General features: G+C 41.6%; 1 protein-coding gene across 2 annotated transcripts in view; it reads right to left on the minus strand.

Moving 5' to 3' along the window:
- Positions 1–16,662, minus strand: part of WAPL (WAPL cohesin release factor) — a 219,129-nt gene that overhangs the window by 66,112 nt on the left and 136,355 nt on the right. For both annotated transcript variants that reach the window (XM_073596726.1, XM_073596725.1), the window contains 5 exons: positions 14,003–14,227; positions 11,831–11,942; positions 10,855–10,952; positions 8,072–8,148; positions 6,785–6,960 (listed from right to left, as the gene is read on the minus strand). In XM_073596726.1, coding sequence (XP_073452827.1) covers positions 6,785–6,960; positions 8,072–8,148; positions 10,855–10,952; positions 11,831–11,942; positions 14,003–14,227 — 688 coding nt within the window. The remainder of the gene's footprint in view (positions 1–6,784; positions 6,961–8,071; positions 8,149–10,854; positions 10,953–11,830; positions 11,943–14,002; positions 14,228–16,662) is intronic.

The raw sequence follows: 16,662 nt of genomic DNA on the forward strand, positions 1-16,662 counted from the left end.
TGCGGCCCTGAACGCTGTTTGCGCTCTCCGTGACTGCCAGTGATTTACAGAGAGCACTATCTCCTTTATATATCTTTACATGGTATGACTGCAAGAGTATCTGTTGTTGAAGCCTGACCTGGATCTGCATACACCATCCCCTACCTTTATTCCTATGAGGGAACTGCTGATTTGACCTGACTGATATATTCAGGGGTCCATCTGTAGAGGTGAGCGGCTTGTGCTACCGAAGGTGGAGGTCCATTTCACTACAGTCACCCTACAAGCTATTGCATGTCACGATTATCACTGGAGGAATTGCTGGATTTTATTTGGAACTAGTTTTTATATGGACAATTATTGATTGTTTTATTTAGGATCTCTTATGCGCTGTACTGCTTTATGATTTACTGCTGTTCAGGGGCTCTGGGCTAAAGCAAAATGGCAGCCTCCATCAAGAAGAAAGAGGAGCAATCCTGGAGGCAGTTTACAGCACACACTAATTTTGATAGCATAATTATTAACGTGGAATGTATGTTCCCTGCTAAAGAATATTTTTTTTTTATCAAGTTGTTATGGGTAATCTGCAGCTTTAAGTTCAAGTCAAGTTTAAAAACAAAAGTTAGGGCCTTTACACAGTACAAGATTTTAAAATGATCCAAAAATTATAAATAACCCATTACATTTCTCTAGTATGAAACAAAACTTTGCTCATTTCAAGCCTACTACTAAATGGTTTAAAACGGGCTTACCCTCTACTAAACACCTTCAAATCAGTGCAATTCATAAATTCATCTCTATAAAATAAAAAAAAACCATAGTGATAACAAAAAATCATCTTCTATAAAAGTGCCAGTGCTCAAGATTAGTGCTGCGGTGATACTTTTCTTCTCATTTTAAAAAAGGTGATTTCCACTGCCAACACTCTACTCTGCGTGGGTTTGTGCCCCTACCCCAATCAATGTGTCCAAACTTACCACAAGACGACCCCATTTAGCATATACCAAAGAGGGTCTGCAAATGGTTTTCCACACCTCAGTTGTGCATGACCACTTTCCTCTGCTTGCTGCCTCTGACACAGAAACCAAGTACAGCTCACGTGCAGGGGTGGATCAAACAAATCAGTGTATACCATAGTTTATTTAAAATCCATAAAAGATATAAAAACCTAAAATGGATCATCTGCCATTTTAATATGTCAACCACCACCGCTCTGCTATGAGGGCTGGCAAGGTTTTAGCCACTACTTGCAGACCAGAGAGGACATGCTTACCCCTATGCATACTTGTTTAGTCTAAAACCAGCCCTCATATCAGTGAAATGTTAGCGGTGGAAAGCATTTTAATATAATTAGAGACGCATTACCTCAGCACTAATCTTGAGCACTGGCACTTTATATAAGAGGATTTTTTTTTGTTATCACTATGGACTTTATTGATTTTTTTTTTTTTTTTAACTTCATTGTAGATATATGAATTTAATCTATTGCCAAGTAATCCAGGCACTGGCACGTTACATTTTTGTAAAAGTTTTATTTTATGCACTGAGAAATCAGTATTGACCTGGTCTCGTAGGCTCTTTAGAAACTTTTGGCACAATCTGGATCCTTGTCAGGCTTACAATTTATCCCTAACAAATTCAAAGTCATTAACATTTCCCTCCCATACTACTGGGTAGACACCAAGCTTCTGCACTTAGGAATAAACTTGGAAAAACTCCCATCCTACACTTGTCAAGGCCACCTATTCCCCCTCCCCCACACTCCTTTTAAACTCCAGTTTAGATAGCTACTTCTACTATGGCTGATATTAAAAGACAAAAGAGGCTTTATATAGGGTAGTCACAATCTTGAAACATATAGACTCGACATATACTTTTTCAGACTCAAACCCTGCAGAGGTCTAGGAGTCCCAAACCGATATTTCAGGCCACACAGCTGCCCCAACTAATGAAATACTGTGTCAGCAACAAAACACCTTTGCAGATCACCTAGAAGCAGAAGACTGCACCCCGCTGTCCATATAGAACCTGTTATGGCTGTAGCCGCAAGACAGAGCTTCCATTTCCAATCATATCTCTCTCCACTCTCTGCAGGGTTGGGACAACCTCAAGTATTCTGGGGGATTATTATCCCCACATTTACCAATATTGGATCACATTGGAAAGGACTTGCTTCTGTACTCTGGTATCGGCCAATGCTAAAAATCTTTCACAGACGCCAAAGCCTCCCATGAACTTTCCTCATCCAAGCGGTTTTGACACAAAATATCTCTTCCACAATAAAGCTAAGAAAAAACAGATTTAGCCCCACTTCCTTTGAATCAAAATGCCCTAAAGACCTGCACTCCTATACACTACACTAATTTCGAAATTCTCACCAGATCTGCTCTCATACATGCGCAACTGGAAGAAGGATTTGGAAGTGCAATTGGAACCAGAGGATTGGACTTAAAGTGGGGTTCCACCCAGGGGGTCCATTAAAAAAAAAAAAAAAAAATTAAAAGTCAGCAGCTACAAATACTGCAGCTGCTGACTTTTAATTGGACACTTACCTGTCCCTGGGTCCAGCTATGCGGGGTATCGAAGCCCCGCTCGTCCCCCCCCCTCCGCTTGTGGGCGCCGGGCTGTGGCTTCACAGCCTGGCCTCCACTGCGCGTGCGGCGCCGAGCGCCGTGATTGGCTGCTCAATCACCTGGGACCTGTAATGGGTCCCAGATGATTGACAGGAGGGAGGGAACAGAGCGGAGCCCTTCCTGTGCCGAGGGGGAAGTGATGTCACCAGCCCAGGCAAAGAAAGAAGCAGACTACGAGGGACCACCTAGCAACAGGCATTTAGAGCCAAGTCAAAAAAAAAAAAAAAATCCAAATTTTTTTTGTTTTTAGAATTTTTCAGGTATGTTTGTTTTTTTGGGTGGAACCCCACTTTAAACTTGACATACAACCAAGTCTTGCTCCCGAAACACATTTGCAGTAGAGACCAACTACAAAATCTTTCACATGGCGTCGACCAAGATTGGCCCGGGTTCACCCGGACACCCTGCTTTTCATGGCTGCCTAGACACAGGTACGGTTTTCTATGCCTGGTGGTCCTGCCCGATGGTTTTCACTGTCTGGGTGCAAATATATAGCATCTTGATTATGCTTTTGCAGAAGCCAATACCTATGCTACCACAATAAGCACGTCTTAAAAGTGGTTGTGAAGGCAGAAGGTTTTTTTAATCTTAATGAATTCTATGCATTAAGATAAAAAACCTTCTGTGTGTAGCAGCCCCCCGCAGTCCAGTGATGTGCGCACAAGTGCCTCGGCCATCCAGGACTCCTGAATGACAGCAGCAAGAGCCAATGGCACTGCTGTTGTGTCTCAGCCAAAGCCAGTTACCCAATCAGGAGCAAGAGGGGAGGGGCCAAATGGTGTCTAAATGGACACAGAGAGCTGCGGCTCGGGTGCCCCCATAGTAAGCTGCTTGCTGTGGGCGCACTCAAAGGGGGGAGGGGCCAGGAGCACCGAAGAGGGACCCAAAAAAATTAGGATCTGGGCTGCTCGGTGCAAAACCACTACAAAGAGCAGGTAAGTATAACATTTTTTTAAAACATAACTTTAGTATCTCTTTAACCTCCCTGGCGGTATGATTATTTCGGATTTTAGGTGCTGAAAGCGGTACAATATTGTAGGCCTGTAATTCTTAACAATAACACACTTAAATCTGTCCAAACAAGAGTCTTATAGATATCCCGGGTATGATGAAGTTTGAAACACAAAAACATAAATTATAATATAATAAATAAATATAAATAATTAAAAAAAAAATATATAATATTAATAAAATTAATTTCCCCACAATTCACTATCGCTCAATTCTGCAAGTGTTCTAATTTACTATCGCTGTTTTCTAGCTGGTCTAAAGCCACTTTTGACGTAAAGGGACACTTTTTGGTTGCTATGGGCAATCTCCAGTTTCCAGGCAGAAAGAACAGTATATATAACATAAAACTGCATGCAGGGCATGGGCCAAAGCACTGGGGACAAAAGGGATGTGAAATAATTTCATACAGTACTGTAATCTGTAAGATTACAGTACTGTATATGTTATGATTTTTACAATCTTTTGAATTTGCCGCCAGGCTCCGCCCCCATGCGTCGCGACACTCGCAGGGAACGGAGCCTGGCACAGAGAGGCTTCGGAGGAGACAGAGCCCACGGACACTGCAGGGGACATCGCAGGATCCTGGGGACAAGGTAAGTAGGGCAGCACCAGCATCCTGCAATGTAATCTCGAGTGTGGCTCGGGGTTACCGCTAATGGGACTGAATTTTAACCCCGAGCCACACTCGGGAAAACCGTCAAGGAGGCTACAGTGAATGTAAACCCGATTCATAAAATTTGAGCTGGGCACATATCTGCAGAGATTTCTTATCTCCCTTCAAAGCACTGTGTCCCCTATCTTTCTCCTGCTCAGTTCTTGTTATCAGCATGATAACTTCTGACAAGTTCCGAGAGGGGAGCCTGAAGTTTGTGTCAGGGAGGTTGCTATAAATAGATTAGCGCAAAGCTGAACTATTCACAGGCAAGCTCTGCATGAGTGGGGAGGGGGTGTGTGCCTTTCCTCCAATCAGCTGTCTCACAGTGTATAGCAAACATCCACACCCACAGGTGAATCAGGAAGAGGACGTGTACTTTCTGAACAGCATATAAAGCTGAAGAACAGCAGATATACATGTAAAACATATGTAGGATTTGTTTCATCCCTGTGTATCATCCGTGGCTGTTCACTTCACTGGGTATATGTGAGGGTTTACCATCCGCTTTAACTTAAAACCCGCTGGAATCATGAAACAGCAACACATTTTGATGACCTATGTACTGACAGAAAGGAAACGACGTCGGACAATAACGAAGGCTTGGCTATCCGACACCATCTGTATCGGATGTTACATCCCTTATGCAGTGGGTGTTGATCACTGAAAAACTAATGGCCAAACTGCAGGGAAATATGATCAAATTTCACTGAGTATGGGACTTCTGGGTCTCTCACTTTTTCCCCAAAAAAGCCTCCTCAACTCCAAGTTATCTGGTGGCCTCGGCCTGTTAACTCATGAAGTACTTGACCTCATGCACTGTACACTCAGGAGCTGGAAGTCAATGTGTAAGGCCAGGCTGGTGACCAAGTAGCTTGAGTCTCTTCTCTTTAGATGTCTTTTAAACTCTGACTCAAGCTAAACAGTCTGCAACAGGCAAAGTAAACAAAGCTGCATATTTTATAGGGAATCCAGCACAATTATGATTTGCAATTCTCTTCAGCTAGTCAAGTGATTTACTCACATATGCTACCCTACACAGGCAGGCAAATGACACTTAGTTACTGATTTAGTAATGTACAATCTATTGTCATCTCTTCACCTCCAGGCTGTTTACTGGACAATCAATTAGCATCATAATTTCTTCACAATCAGCAAGATGGTGTTCAGGATGCACTAAAGCTGACCTATGTATTGTGCAATAACAGTGTACTGCAACAGAGGTGTGTGAATCAAAAGTGGCCTAAAGGAGTTGCAAAGGCAGAAAATTTAACATGTTAATGCATTCTATGCATTAAGATAAAAAAAAAAAAAAAAACCTGTGTGTGGCAGCCACCCAAGCACCCCCTAATTAGTTACCTGAGCCCCATCTATCTACAGTGATGTCCACGAATGTCTAAGCCGTCCGGGACACTCCTGATTGGCTGGAGACACGGCCATTGGCTCCCGCGGCTGTCGATGTCAGTCAACCAATCAATCAGGGGAGAGAGGGGGTGGGGCCGGGGCTCCGTGTCTGAATGGACACAGCTGTGACTCTGCTCCAGTGCCCCCCTAGGAAGCTGCTGACTGTGGGGGCAGTCGATAGGAGGGAGGGGCCAGGAGCAGCAAAGAGGGACCCGAGAAGAGGAGGATCTGGGCTGCTCTGTGCAAAACCAACTGCACAGAGGAGACAACTATAACAAGTTTTTTTTTTTAAGAGACTTTACAATTACTCTAACAATATTTAGCTGTATGCTTGCAGTTTCACTCTAAGGGCTCTTTCACATGGGGCGGATCAGAGATGATCCGCCCCGTGAACATCCGCCTGCAGGAAAATGACAGGTCCGTCGCTGCACCTGTCAGAGCGCCGCCCTCCCCTATGGGGGATCGGGTGATGACGGACCGTAGAGTCTGTCGTCACCCGATCCTATAACGGATGGAAAAGTAGGTTCTTCCTCCGTTACACTTTTTCGGATCGGATGTCAGCGGACATGTCACCGCTGACATCCGACGCTCCATAGACCTCCATGGAGTGTCCGTTCAGGTCCGCCTAAAAAACTGACAGGCGGACCTGAACGGACAGTCCGTGTGAAAGAGGCCTAAGGCCTCATGCACCCAGGATGTTTTTGCACTCTCTCCTAGACGCCTTTCCTCCTTGCAGTGGTATTTTGGCAGAAAAAACACCTGGCGCTTTTAAATCGCATGTAATGTGTTTAAGTGCATCAACGTTAATAAATTGATTTGGCCAAAAAAAGACATTTATTCTGGCCACTGGAATTAAACGTTAAACGCACTTAGTCGTATCACGCTGCTGCTCCTGGACGCAATGGCAGTGGGTTTTTTTTTCTGCCTCTAAACTGCTTTATGTGCATGGAAACTTACTTTAGACTAACATGCAGGGGCATTTAGAGACAAAAAAAACACGCCAGATACCTGTAAGAGCAGCGTCAAAGTGTAAATGAACCAGCTGTTTTTACAAAGACCAGATAAGGAATTTAAAGAAAATATATAGAATATAAAAAGCCCATACCATTATCATTTGTTAAATTAAGCAGCACACCAATGATTGCCCTCATACAGTCCTCCACGGCTTTTCCCACATGGCTGCTTGCACTGTGGTGAGGGAGTGTTTCGTTGTGAGGAATGCAGATGGTATCTTCAGCTCTGTTATACCTCTGAATGAACTCCTCACAGTGTCTAAGGGCTCTGTAAACAATTACAAGAGACATGCATATAAGTGGTCATACATACTAAAGCCGTTAATGTATATAAACATAACACTGCCATGCCAAGGCTTATTTAATTGGATACACATTTAATAGATTGCTTAGATAGGCAATTACATGAGATAGTTGTTGAAATACCTTATGGAAACAGTGCCATCATATTTGAATTCTGTCACATGCTACAAAGTGAACTTGTGCCTTGACAAGGCAACAGGTTTACTTAACTGACGCTTCTCCCAGCTTCACATACTTCCCTTTCCTTCACTCCCCCTGCCACTCTGTGTGGGTGCAGAAATGAAAAAAAAAAAAATGCTCATTAAGTTTGTGTATAGGGAGAATGTGACTGCAAAGGTGCTTGATGACTGGCTGCACAGTCAACTTGCTCTGTGGCAAGAGGGCCAAGGACATAGCACCCAGTTATGTAATCTCTAAGTCATGATATGGAGCTTACACGGTGCATTGTCACGCTGCACACAAAAACCAAGAAGCAAAAAAAAAAAAAGGTGGGTAGGTGAAGCTGGGTAGGACAGTACTTAAGTGAGACTCTGTAAGGCCTCATAAACAGTGGACATTAAAATAACGTTATAAAAAGCCAGAAGCTTTGCAGTGAGTTTTTCGACATGTTTGCAAAAACATTTAACGTTTTTTTTTTTTTTAAATAACTTTTTTTTTTTTTTTTTCAATGGATCAAAAACGTTACAAAACGATGGTGAGCCACATTTTTGAGCATTTATCAGCTTTTTTTTTTTTTTTTATATTAGAGCGTTATTACAGCTGAGAAACTCCTCTCAGAACCCACTAGTTTGTTTTGTTTTTTTAACGTCAAACAACGCCCCATCCAAAAACTGCTGATAACAGCCATGTGTGCATGGACACATAGGATAACATGATAGGGAGTTTATTGACTGTAGAAAAAAAATATCTGAAGCCAAAAATAGCTGCTGTAAAAATGTCCAGTGTGCATGAGGCCTAATTTTTGCCTTAAATAGCCAAAGCACTGGTTCACTTTAAAAACTAACAGATACTTCGTCAAAAAAAATACGCAAACAAAAACCAGCAAAAAAATAAAAAAAATAAAAAATGAAACTTACTTTGCTGAAGATGCTATGAGTTGGGAGTCTTTATATGCAATTAAGTAACTCTGGTTTTCTGGATTATGCACTGTAACCTGTAAACAAAACATTTTCCATGTTAACAAGTTTATTATTTTAAAAACAACATAAACATAGTTGGTTTTAACAAATTCAGTTTGCTGGGTATGTAGCAATTTCTTCAGCCCACTTTCAACTATTCTGGGATCCCATCTAACAAGGAACAAGTATACGCTAGGAGCAGTGAGATCGGACAGTACCATCTATTGTTGGACCCCAATTTTACCGATGCTCAGCAGCCTAAAGCCTCTCCAGATATAGCACCTGGCTCTTGATTTCATGTGCTGGGTTTTTATTTTACCGTAACTTTATTTGTATGGTCAACACAACAAAAAAGGATTTCAGGGTCATCTGGAAATTTTTGGGGTCTGCAGCTTACATTTAAAAGTAAAATACTTTTCAATAAAAAGACAAAAAACAGAAATAAAGTTTTTTTGGTGGTACTGACCACCGGGTTTTTATTTGCTAAAACTAAAAAAATATATACCCCCCCCCAAAAAAATTCTTTAGATTCTGTTACAAAATTTAGCAAAGAAGTGATTTTTTCCCTTCGCTGATGTGGCTGCACTAATGGGCACTTATTAGCACTGATTGAGCTGCACTAATGATATCTCCCCTGTCACACTTGCCGGTTACCAGCTCTCCTCATGCTGTGACAATGTGTGCAGAAAGGAATGCTGATAACAGGCAACTGTGTTTACATGTTATCAGCTGTGATTGGACAAAGCTGATCACATGGTAAAGGGCAGCTGTGACTGACCCTTTACAACAATCAATGTGCGCTGGATTATGGTTCTGGGAGGATGAAGTCCCAGAACAGAGCCACATTTTAGACTTTCTTTGGCTACAGTGTGAGTCTGAAGTGATGAATGTTAATAAACATCCTTAAAGTGGAACATAACATAATAATAAAAAGAATGCCAGCAGGCAGCTCTTTATTGCAGAAGAGACCAACAAGCAGGGGAATCTGCAACCTCTGTGACAGCTCTGAGTGTATGGGATGGTTTTACACACACAGTACCACTGACTGTCCCTGTCCCCATGAACATTTGTCACAGTGCAAATTTGTACCAGTGCAAAAAACATCTGCAATAGTGTTCCAGTGGATAATCAACTGTCAGTATACAAGTGCAGAATAACATCTGTTAGTGTACAAGGGTCCCACCAATAAAAAAATTTTAAGGGCACCTGTCCCCCAATGCAAGGGCGAACGCATATGTTGGTCCCGTATGCATACGTAAACAGCGACTGCACCACACGTGAGGTGTCGCCGCAAACGTCAGAGCGAGAGCAATAATTCTAGCACCCAACCTCCTGTACAACTCTAAACTGGTAACCAATAAAGGCTTCTAAAACGTCGCCTTTGGAGATTTTTAGATACCAAAGTTTGGCACCATTTTTACAAGCGTGCACAATTTTAAAGCGCGATACGTTGGGTATCTTTTTTTTTAGCGCAAAAAATAAAAACCCCAGTGGCGATTAAATACCACCAAAAGAAAGCTCTATTTGTGTGAAAAAAATTATAAAAATTTAATTTGGGTACAGTGTTGCATGACTGAGTAATTGTCATTAAAAATGTGACAGCGCTGAAATCTGAAAATTGGCCTGGGTAGAAGGGGGTGAAAGTCAAAGTATTGAGGTGATTAAACAAGTAAAAAGATAGTTAACACAGTTTTAATTTTTTTTATTTTTCAGATTGAAGGACCTGTGGTAACAAATATGTCCAGATGCCTTTGAGAAATGCCAGTTGTCCGTTAAACAGACTCTGAAGTTTTCAGCCAGTGATGTCAGAACTTCAGTCACTCAGGAAAATACGATTTTCAGCATGAGAAATGAAGAATTACAGCACATCCTAAGTGGGCATGGTGCCAACCACCTATATTAACCTTCCATCCTGTACTAGGGATGTATCCACCCATCAGATGACATCACTATGCAATTCCTTGCTCTTGCAGCAATAAGGAAAGTCGGCACTTACAGGCTTTGCAGGATGCATCATGGGCATGCAACAAGGTAAGTTCGGAGTAGCTTAAAGCAGAAGTCCACCCAAAAGGGGAAGTTCCGTTTTAAGTCCTCCTTCGTTGCCAAGTTTGGCATGTAATTTTATTAAAAAGAGGGGGGGCAGGTACTTAGTTTTGCCAGAAGTTATCCTCTCCCCTCTTGCAATCTTCTGGGACAGATCGCAGAAGACTGCGAGACCATTCACAATGCACAGTGCAGCTAGCGCATGAGCAGCAAAGCCGACTGTGATCCAAAAGGTTTGTTAAGGACTAGTCTAGGTGAGCACAGCACTGGATCCCCGGACATGTAAGTGTCCTTTTATTAAAAGTCAGCAGCTACAGGATTTGTAGCTGCTAATTTATATATATATTTTTTTAAAGAGTGGTTATCCTCTTTAATAAAATTATTTTAGTCTATATAAGAATCAACTAGAAAACGTTTATAATCAGGCTATATTAGCAGCAAATCTAATGAAAAGCTTTACTCAAAATAGAAAATTACATTTTTCAAGTCAGCTTTCATTGTAACAGCAATTATATTCATAAACACGTAAAATGTTTTTGTTTTGAATAGGATGCAGTTCTTGCACAGAAATCTGCTGGCATCTGACTGGTAACCAGCCTTCCTCAACACTTTTCTCTGCCAGATTTTACAACATCAACTTGGAGAATAATCAGTACGTTTTCAGAAAGAGAATGAACAAACAAGATGCGGATACTTACACTCTCCAGGACCCTTAAGCATCGTTCAGCTCCCCATAAATACGCAACTAATTTTGCCTCATTTTCTTCATTGTCAAGATGATTTGCACATTCTTTAACTGAAGGAGGGAGAAAGAATTAAATCTCCAAATTGTTAGCTGTCAAACTATGCAAGTGTATTGATATAAAAGATCATCCACCTTGCCACTTTGAAAAAGTCAACATTTACATCTTCTAGAATAGTCCAGAGTTGTGATTAAGGATGAGCTCCGACATATTCGCACAGCCCACGTGCAGAGCCCGCCAGGAAGTCGGCACTGCTCTGCGCTAATCGCAGGCAGTAAGACATTGTCTCGATGCGTGGCTGCAGAGATCAAGAAATGTCTCACTGCTTGTGATTAGCGCAGTGCAGACTTCCTGGCAGGCTCTGCATGTGGGCTGTGCGAACACGCCGGAGCACATCCTTAGTTGTGATTGTGTGAAAATAACACATAGTAATTAAATTTTAGTTGGCCATGGTCAGATTAATAAAAAATAAAGACTGGTTGCTACAAGTTACTGCAGTGAAAAGTCTAAATGAATAGATTTGATTCCCCAAGTCAGTATATTGTTAATACAAATATAGGAAAGGGGGAAGGGAGGGGGAAGGGAAGGGAAAGGGGGAAGGGAAGGGAAGGGAAAGGGGGAAGGGAAAGGGGGAAGGGAGGGGGAAGGGAAGGGAAAGGGGGAAGGGAAGGGAAAGGGGGGGGGGAAGGGGGGAGGAGGAAAGGGGGGGGGGAGAGGAAGGGGAGAGGAAAGGGGAGGAAAGGGGGGGGGGGGAGAGGAAGGGGAGAGGAAAGGGGGAGGAAAGAGGGGGGGAAAGGGGTGTGTGGAAGGGGGGGTGAGAGGGGAAGGGGGGGTGAGAGGGGAAGGGGGGGTGGGGTGGGCGGGGAGGGGAAGGAAAATGAGGGAAGGGGAGGGGGGGGGAGTTACACGAATGAAGGCAGTCAATACATACCCTTGTCTACAATATGGTCCAGTCCACCTAAAAGCCTCAGCTCCTCCTTAAACCAGTCTCCTGCTCGTTTTGATGTGAGGGACAGTAATGTCTCCATTGCTAAATGACCAGTCTGTGAAATGGAAAAGAGCATATTAACTTAAAGCGATTGTAAAGAGTATTTTATTTTAAAATAAACATGTTATACTTACCTGCTCTGTGCAGTGGTTTTGCACAGAGCTTTCCCGATCCTCCTAATCTCAGGTCCCCCACTGGCGCTCCTGCCTCCTCCTCTTTTTAGTGTGCTACCATGAGAAGCATCTTATTACCATGGCACACCTGCAGGCTCGGTCCCAAACTACGTTGTCGGTATACATAGACACAAATGGCATGGCCAGACCCTACTTTGATTTACAGCAGCAGAGGCCAATGGCTCCCACTGCTAACTCTCTGTCCGGTGAAGAGGGAGAGCGCCACTGCATTGGGCACACTGCTAGATCAAGATCAGGCTCAAGTAAGTATAAGGGGGGCTGGCGGGGGAAAGCCGCACTTTCTACATTATACAATTTTCCTTTAGGTTTACCAAAAGGGGCAAACCTAAACCTGTTTAATTTTGTATGCACTCAGAAATGCCCTTGCACTACATAGTTGAAGGCAAATCTAAATGAAATTGAATTAAAAAATTGTATAATGTATGGCCAAGTCTTAAAGTAAAAATCATTCTGCCTTTAGAACTACTTTATTAGGAATAGAATGAGAATACAAATGATCAAGCTTTAACCTAAATACATTTTTAATTAGCTCCTTATGGTCACAAGATGATTAGGTCCAAAAAATAAAAAATAAAAACCCTGTTCCTGTGATAATCAGGAAAGTTAACATTTCTCCTCACATTAGGAAATTTCCCATTACTTATTGTAGCGATACTACTAAAAAAAAAAAAAAAAAAAATTAAAAAAATTGCAAGGTGGCTTTTGTCATCGTTCTTAATGGTTTCCTTTATTTTTTCTCTGCCAGCAAAAATCTCTTCCCATGGCTTTGAATATGTATGATGAGTAAAAACCCTTTGTCTGATTTTCTGATCGTTTGTACTAGCCACATATGATCGGGACTCAAATACATGCAGACTGGAAAACTACTCCTCATTTTTGCACTTTACTGGACACAATTTTGCAAAATAAAAAAAATGTATAAAACTATATTAAACAAACACTCATCATTTAAATGCATTACAGATGTTAACAGTCATGAATGGAGGCAGGGGTGGAGGAAGTGCTCTGCCCTCCTCACTTGGCACCCAAAGCCTCCTGGACTGCCCCTAAGCACCAATACAGCTACGCAGCACCCAGGTGGTCACTTATGGTTCCCCAAACCACTAAATCTATCTAGATAACAATATGATTATGGCAATTATACTTCCCAAGTTACTTTTGGAAAGAGAGGCTTACATTTAGTAACCTTGTGTACTGCACCATTAATAAAATAATTTGCTAAACAAAAAAATAAAATAAATAAAAAAGTAGGTTTCATGATTACAATACACCAGGTCATGGAAGATTATTATGTATAAACACCTACCTATGAAAATAGACTAGAAATAAAACCCCCAACTGCACAAAAAAAGCAAAACTATAGAAAAAAAAAAAAAAACACAGACAAGAATGAAAAAAAACATTTTATGGGAAGGCCATGTCAAGTCACCAGCACCTGGGCAAATGAGCCAGAAGTTGAAGTATGTGACTTTTTAAATCACTATCTGGCTTTATTCCCTGTTTTAATTGAGACCTAGTCATTTTGGATTGGAGGAGTAACAGATGGGGTTTAAGTGCAAAGTTTAACCACTTCACACACACAATGAAAAATACTGGAGAAACGCACTCTACAAAAGATTAGTAATATAGGTGAAATTCGTATTATTTCAAAGCTCAAAACTCAATCACAAGAGAGGCTGGCAATGCCAGAATTATAGGGCATTGCCAAAAAGCTTAGAGAGAACATGCAATTACAGCTGTCGCCTGGCACATCTGAGGCTTCCAATTCAGTGCTGGAGGCTGCCATTCCCAATGATCAGAAGCAGCACAGGACATGATATCGCAACAAGAGGCCAAGTCCTGCACTTGATAATAGCCCAGGCTGCAAGTTGTTTTACCAAAAGTACTCAGTGGCCCTAATGGGAAAACAAAAAACACTTACTGTAATATTCTCCAAGTCGAGGTGCTTGTTGTGAACAGTTTCACACAACTTGCGAATTTTCTCCTTTATTTTATTCATATCTTTCTCATTCATATGCTTAGGTGTGATATCTTGCTCCATTTCTAAAAGTCGTATCATGAGGTCCAGGCTAGCTCTATCAAGGTCCATATTTAAGCGGTCTCTGCTTAGTATATACATTAGCGCAGCAGTACAAAGAGCTAGATTCTGTGATAGAAACAAAGAAGGAGGACAATAAGAGGTAGTAATAAATATTTCTGAAAGTGAGGTTTATAACTGTTTCCCCCAGCAATAAAAGGTCAGTGTGGAAATCAGGCATATTAAAGTTAAGCTGTAGGCAGATATGACATTTAACTGCAAAAGAACTCTGTGCAAATGCCAAACACTCACAGATTTTGTAATTATAATTGTGCTCACACCTAAAAAGAAGAGCTGCACACAAACATTTTAAAATTATATAAACGTACAGGTGTACCACTGTCCTTTAAATGAAATATACCAAAAATTCAAATCACAACTATAGTGCTATCACTTTAAATATGACTATAGTGCACAGTGTTACAACTGATAAAAATATAAGTATACAAGCAGAATAAAGTTTTAACTCCACTGTGAGCTCCTGTTTATTCTTGCTGGAGGCTGCCATTTTGCTGAAGCACAGAGCCCCTAAAAGCGGAACTAAACGCATTGATTTAATGGCTTAACAAAAAAAACAGCGATCCTGACATTCCAGGAATGCAACAGTCACATTTGCTTGTGTCCTCAACCAAAGTGTCAAATAGCTGGTGGCATAACTGATCACTTGTGCAGCACCATGGCAGTGGGAGATCAAACAGAAATGGCTTCCTTGGCTGTAAAGTAGGGGTGCACCGAAATCTCGGCGGCCGTAAAAAAGCTGCCGAAAATGGCGTTTTCGGCTCATCGCTGAAAGGAAACTATTGCAAATAATAGAGCTGAAAACGGGGCAGAGCCCTGCCCCTGCTACCGCCCATTGTGGGGATGTCATCCTGGCGTACCCCTGTCCTCCCCTCCCTCCTACAGTGCGACGATCTCCGTGTGTCACGGAGCTGAATTTCAGGGGCTGCAGTAACAATGTCCCACCTCCTGTGATGAACGGCACACTAATCCAATGGTGGGATATTGAATCAGTGTGACGTGATCACAGGAGGTGGGACATTCATTGTTTCTGTGACCCGGGCAATTCAAATACAGCTATAAGACACACAGAGATCGCCGCTCTGATCCAGGCACTGGCGAGGCTCCATCCGACGGGCACTGGCGAGGCTGCATTGATCTCTTGTATTATGTCTGCAGTCTCTGACCATCTCCTGTATCATGTCTGCTAGAGGTGCACCGAATGGAAATTTTGCTAATACTATTAGCAGTATGTTTAAGTAAGAGATTACATACATGATACCAGAGATGACTAGAGACTGATGCCTGCATTTTTCTTGAGCTTTTCTTGCACTAAAGGTGCCAATAATGGCCAACAATAAATTCATATTAATTTAAATTGATATTCATTTTAACAAGTTGAATATAATACAATTGTATATAAAAATAAATATTTTTTAAAAACTGTCATTTTCGGCCTAATGCATCCTTCATTTTCGGCATCAAAATTTCCATTCGGTGCACCCCTACTGTAAAAGATTGAAGGGTTTAATTCCACTTCAAGGCTGTCAGCAGATCGGCCTCTACAAACTTGGCAGGGCGTAAACATGGAGAGCAAATGAGCATGTGCAGAGCAGGGTGAGTACTACTGGATTTTAACCCTTTCATGCCTAAGCCTTTTTCTGACATTGTTGCTTACAAGTTAAAAATCTGTATTTTTTGCTAGAAAATTACTTAGAACCCCCAAACATTACATACATATACATATATATATATATATATATATATATATATATATATATATATTTATTTAGCAGAGACTCTAGAATAAAATAACAATCGTTGCAATATTTTATGTCACACGGTATTTTCGCAGCGACACTTTCATGAATAAAAAAATAAAAAACTGTTTTTAGCCCAATTTTTTTTGTATAATGTGAAAGATGTTACACAGAGTAAATAGATACCCAACATGTCATGCTTTGAAATTGCGCACACTCGCGGAATGGTGACAAATTACGGAACTTAAAAAATCTCCATAGGCGACGCTTTAAAACATTTTACCGGTTACCAGTTTAGAGTTAGGAGGTGTTGTGCTAGAATTTATGCTCTCGCTCCATCGATACCTCACGTGTGGTTTGAACACCGTTTACATTTGTGTCGCTTCTGCGCGTGAGCACGGAGGGCCTGGGCGCTTAACATTTTTACAAATGGAAACATCCCTTGTAACAGTAATAGGCAGCGACAGGTACTCTTTATGGAGGTCTAAAAGACCCCAAATCCCTCCTTTGTACTTAAAAGCATTCAAAACGCCAAGTTTGGCTGTTTTCAATCCTGTAATTTTTTTTACATTCTGGTACCTTTAAAGTGGTTGTAAACCAACTTTTTGGACTTATACTTATAGGTAAGTCTAGAATAAGGCTTTCCTATAGGTAGTGGAAATATATCCTAAACGTGGGCAGTTTAGGAGATATTTCACTTGTAGTCCGCCGAAAATTCCAACGGCGCATGCGCGGGGAAGAAACGTA

This window comes from Aquarana catesbeiana, linkage group LG08, assembly GCF_042186555.1.
Source record: "Aquarana catesbeiana isolate 2022-GZ linkage group LG08, ASM4218655v1, whole genome shotgun sequence".
NCBI lineage: Eukaryota > Metazoa > Chordata > Amphibia > Anura > Ranidae > Aquarana > Aquarana catesbeiana.